Here is a 5,647-nt window from a genome sequence, read left to right as displayed (position 1 = left end):
TATTCATACATTTTTATTCCAAAGAGACTAAAAGCTTCTGAAAGTAAAATGTTCTATGATTATATCTTGAATATAGTTGTGGCTATAACTTTATCAAATTGTTCAACACTCACTAAAATGGATTCCTTTTTTAAAAAACAAAAATTCTATCTCAGTGAAGCTGCCATTTAAAAAAAGATAAAAAGCCAGGCGTAGTGGCGCATGCCTGTAATCCCAGCACCTGGGATGCTAAGGCCGGATGACTGTTGTGAGTTCGAGACCAGCCTGTGCTACAAAGTGAGCTCAAGGCCAGTCTGAGCTGCATAGCGAGACCCTGTCTCAAAAAGACAAGAAAGACAGAAAGAAATACAGAAAGAGAGACAGAGAGAGAGAGACAGAGAGAGAGAGAGAAAGAGAGAAACAGAGAGAGAGAAAGAGAGAGACACAAAGAGAGACAGAGAGAGAAAGGACACTAAAAATATTTTGGAGAGCCTGAACTGCACAGCGAGACCCTGACTCAGAAAGAAAGAAAGAAAGAAAGAAAGAAAGAAAGAAAGAAAGAAAGAAAGAAAGAAAGAAAAAGAAAGGACACTTAAAATATTTTGGACAGCAAATTGTTTTTCCCAAATTTTCTACAACAAATATAATTGTTCTAATCCCCCTCAAAATGAGGATAGACTGTGAAGTTAAAGATTCATCATTTTAGACTGTTGAGAAATTCATAGATGTTAATATTTACATTAGATGAATAGCAACCACCATGTATAGTACCGAGAACCAACTACTATAACAGGTTCTTTAAATAGTCAGCACAATACTGGTGTATTGCACTGTATCCCACATAAATGGTGTTCCCCAGAGTTCTGTAACATCCAGGCCCTGAATGTACTTTATAAAGCCTTACAATATTTCTAGGAACTTATGAGCCAGTTTTTAGAGGTTTAAAAAAAAAAAAATGACATGAAGAATGAGGTTAATAAACTTACCCAAGACCATAAAGCTATTAAGTGGTGGATCTGGGATTCAAATCTAGGTCTGTTGATTCAGGGCTAATTTCTGCCCTTTATTGCTACATTCCACCTCTGGTCACAAAAGGCTAACCATCCAAGTTCCTTATTATCTACAAACTTATTAAACATACCACCTGGTCCTTATTCTGTGGCCCCAGACTAAAGTTTCCAGGTATTATAATAACATATATTCATATGACTTCAAACTAATGACAGTCCTCTTAGGATTGTCCTAGTTACTATTTTCTCATTGCTAAGACAAAATATCCAAACACCCAAAGTTAAAGGAGAAAAGTTTTATTTAGCTCACAGTTTGTAGAGGTTTCAGTCCACAATAGGCTGGCTCCAAGGCAGGGTGGCTTTGCAGAGAACAGTTCATGGTGTTTGGCAAAAGACAGCAAAAGCAACAAGTGGCAAGACAAGCCTCTTTCTGTCCCTTATATTGTATCCAGGCTACCGTGATTAGGGCAGTATGAGATCAAGTGCCAGACCATTCAGTGGACTGATTTACTAATCACCTACGCTTAATCCTTGCACCCTTAATCCTAGCACCACAAATTAATCACACACTCTAGATTTAGCCACCTCTGAGAAAGCTCCACCTATGACCCCATGAGGCTTTGGGGGAGACATCTAAACACAAGCCATAACAGGCACAGTTATTCAAATCCATATACAGTAATAGCATTCCTATCCAGCTCTCATTTCTCTATAGTCAAAGTCAATATTCCCTCACTCAATTATAAGGCTCATCTATTCTTATCATTAATTAAGTCTGAAAATGACTTCTTAGTTCCCATGGGTAGTTTTTTTTTTAATTATTAATTTTGTTGATTATGTATTTAAGCAACATTTTGGAGGTAAAATTAGGCAATGTCTACTGAAATATTACCATTTGAACCAATGATTTTACGTATAGTGATTTATTCACTATACTATGATAAAACATGTTTATAAAGCACCACAGAAACATACATAGATGTTTATTATAGCATCATTTGTAACAGAAGAAAGTAGTGCAAAATTATCAATGCCTATGAATAGAGACCTAATCAAAAAAACAAAAGTATGCTAATACAATGGATTAGTCTGTGCTGAAAAAAGGAGCAAGATTTATAGGTAATACTCTGGTGACGTGGGGGTTACATTTCAGTATTCTTTTAACATACATATATACTGCATTTCAGCAGAATAAGCAATGAAATCAAAATTCAACACAACGCTAAGTCATGGCCCTCAGAATCGTGTGCAATGGTGGCAAATCTATGGCACGTGAACCAAGTAGCTCCAGCAACCAAGCATCAGATATTCAGGTTTAAATGCAGTGTTGGCACTGTGTGATAAATAAACAGGTCTTGGGTTGCAGTTGGGGCACTTGGTCTCTATAAGGTTCGCCATTACTACAGTAGGGGCTGCAGCCTTCCTGCCCTGCTCTCTCCATTATGACTGCATTCTAAAGCTACATAAGCGGCTTCTCTGTGCCAAACAACTTACTGGGCCCTAGAAATAACGAAGTGACACAGCGTCCCTGCCTTTGTGGAATTTAGAAATGGAAGTAACAAAGTGTGTAAAAGTACTCTGATAGCCAAAGCATAGCACACAAGTGAGAACACACCATCGGACAACCTAAAGGACTGCCAGCACTTCCCGCTGCGGGAGGACCACCCAGAGAAAACGTGGCATGATGTGCTCATGTTAAGCTGACTCCAAAGTCTCTGAAATTCACACAGCAGATGGCTGTGGTGGGCACCGAAGACAACAGCTTTCCATTTCACCAAGCCCAGCAACATGGGCCTGACTGTGGAGCTGATACTGTGAGCTGCCGCCTCCTTTTTCATAAAGCTAGAGCAGATACAGAGATCCAAGGGCTGGTTCAGGAGTATAAGAAAGATGCAAATCCTTTCCCCTGGCTCGGCGTTAACACAGGACCTCCACTGCTTCTCAAGCAACTTTCACAAACTTCCACACAGTATGACTGTCACGCAGAAGTTATCAGTTCATCACCTAGAAAAAGTAACCGGAGTCTTCGCTCACTGCTCTCAAACAAGTGCTAGACCAGACCAAAACCAGAAAGGCCCAGTTCAGCCTAAAATCCCACACGCTGACAAAAAAGAAGTCTGAAGAGATAACCAAAAAATGTTCATGTCCTCACAATGCCCACCCCACAAACACCTGCAGTCAAAGACTTTTTATTTCCACTCCTGCTTCCTAGATAAATCTACAGTATGTATGTTTTGTAAAACCAGTTCTATTCAGAGGAAATTCCAGGCCGGGCTATAGCTCAGTGGCACAAGCACCTGCCTGGCAAGCACAACATCCTAAGTTTGATTCCCGGTACCAAACAAAACAGAAGAAATTCTGAGAATCAGATACTTTAGGTGGATGCATTATCTTGGAAAATTAAGAACTGACATAGCCTTGAATAATCAAATGCTAATCCTCAGCACTCAAAAGAAACAGTGCAGGATTCATAACCTAAAAGTTACTTTAGCATGTTTCAACTTCATTCTTCAACTTTTGGCTATTCTGCTACACATCATCAGAAATTCCCAAAAGCAGATCTTCAAGTAACTTCCCAACTTCCTCTGTAAGTAACAATACTAAAAAGCTACCTTTACTCTTCTGCCGTGTGTGTGTGTGTGTGTGTGTGTGTGCACGCGCGCGTGTTCCCCTTCACAATGAACAGCATGATATATTTCAGTGTCACACTAGAAACACCCTTACAGTGTGGTTTTAATTAGTTGCTATTTAACTCAGGCAAACGTCGGTTTTGGTTTCTGGATGTATAAAATGAAAGATGAGGCTCTAAAACGCTAGCTCACCTTTCCACACCAACACTCAGTAAGGCAAACTGTACAAATACATGCAGTAAGTATAGTGTTGTGGAAACAGCAGAGTTTAACAGACTTGGATTCAAATCCCCCCCTTCTGATTCTTGAGTTGCCTGGCATTGGGCAAGTTATTTCTCCCTCCTCATTTGCTAGCTGTCTACTGTGGCCAATGAATAAAGGAATATATTACATTAAAAGTCCTTACCCTGATAAATTCTCAGTAAGTGATTTGCTTCAACTTACCAGCAACTTTTCATTCATGACTTTTTGTCTTAATATTCTTTATTTAAATGTATCCCCCAAAACTCCAGTTACTAGAGAGGAATTTATATTCCAAAAAAAAATAGAGGTAACTGAATGAAACACACTTAGAACTGCTTTGTGAGAGCACACAGGATGACAATTTAGAGCCCGCAAATAAATGTATCCAGTGTTGCACAGTTTTAAGGAGGGCAGGTATCTTGTGTACCACACAAAACTGAAACAGAATTTCATTAAAAGCAAAGTACACAATCAGCCCGTGACGTTCATGACCAAACACAGCATTAGCTACAAAAAAGAACCCCTATCTTCACTTCTTTATCATCCAAGTCCAAACTATGAAAGGTTTCCCTGGCTCAGTTTTTCAGAGGTTACAGTTCCAATTTTTTGCTAAGCAAAATCTACAGAAGGCAAATTTCAAGAACTTTTCAGTTGAAGAAAGACACTCAAATTTCATTCGGCACATTTACCATATGTAAATCATTGCAAAGGCTCTGTGTAAATCATGAGAAACAGCCCAACACAGTAATAAGCCCTAGGATAAAAAGCAGTCAAAGACTCATTAACAGAACATTCATACACCGCCTCAAAAATAACAACTGCACGGCTCTGATCTGTCTGTCAACTGTGGCATTTGTTTCCTGAAAGTTGCAATCATTAAACATTTGAACACTGCAAGAAGCAGCACTTGTTTCTGATACTAGAGGCTATAAACTCCTTCTGGCTTGCTCAAATTTAAAATTCCCTTTCATTCTTAACACACAAAAACTTTTAAAAGACTTTTTTTTTGAAGACAAGGTTTCATTATGCAGTCCAGGATGGCCTCAAATTTGCAGTAATCCTCCTGGCTCAGCCTCCAGAGCACGGGGATTACAGGCGTGTGCCACCACGCCCAGCCCCAAAGACACTTTTAAAACCTCATAATCTAAGCGCGTAAAATTATAAACTGGTCCTTTATTCTCTGGGAAATTAACTCTAGCCACCTTGTGCCTAGGTGCTGGTGCCTCAAGAGCCCTCCTGAGCATGCACCTCCAAGCTTTCACTGTGTAAATCTGTAACTTTGGAGAAAGTGACAGTCTTCTCAGGTGAAAAGATTCCTTCACTAAACAGGAAATGTCACGACATACAGAGGATGGATTAATTGTCAAGCCAAATCACTCCCCAATGGGCTGCTTCCTGTACACTCACAGCAAAGTCACGATTATGAAAGGTTCTCTTGGCTCGGAGTGTTTTTTTAGAGCTTCGAGCAAGGAGCAAGCGGGGTGCAGCGTCTCCAGGGTCACCCCAGGCTGGACGGACAGAAGAGCTGGAAGTGGTGATGAACATACCTGGAGGAAGCTGCAGATTAGCGGGCAGCTGGATCGTCGCGGTGTTGGGGGCTTTCACGGTGACGATCGGGGGAGCGGGCAGCCTGGGGGCGCCGCCGAGTTTAGGAAGAGCACTGACGGGAGCCACTTTGGTCACCAGGGTCCCCACAGGGGGCCGCAGCGGCTGGGGCGCCGCGGACTCCGCGCAGACGCCGCCGGGCGCCTTAGTCACGGCGCCCCGGGCCAGCGGGGTGCTCTC

General features: G+C 41.3%; 1 protein-coding gene across 1 annotated transcript in view; it reads right to left on the bottom strand.

Annotated features, from left to right (window-relative positions):
* Positions 1-5,647, bottom strand: part of Taf4b (TAF4b RNA polymerase II, TATA box binding protein (TBP)-associated factor, 105kDa) — a gene marked incomplete at its 5' end in the record, with an annotated part of 129,097 nt that extends 123,450 nt beyond the window's left edge. The window contains 1 exon segment of the mRNA XM_013505611.1: positions 5,410-5,647. Within this exon segment, the coding sequence (XP_013361065.1) occupies positions 5,410-5,647 (238 nt within the window).

The sequence above is a fragment of the Chinchilla lanigera genome, unplaced genomic scaffold (genome assembly GCF_000276665.1).
Source record: "Chinchilla lanigera isolate Chin_1 unplaced genomic scaffold, ChiLan1.0 scaffold00001, whole genome shotgun sequence".
Lineage (NCBI taxonomy): Eukaryota > Metazoa > Chordata > Mammalia > Rodentia > Chinchillidae > Chinchilla > Chinchilla lanigera.
Note: the sequence above shows the minus strand (reverse complement) of the source record. Positions and strands in the feature narration are given on the sequence as shown.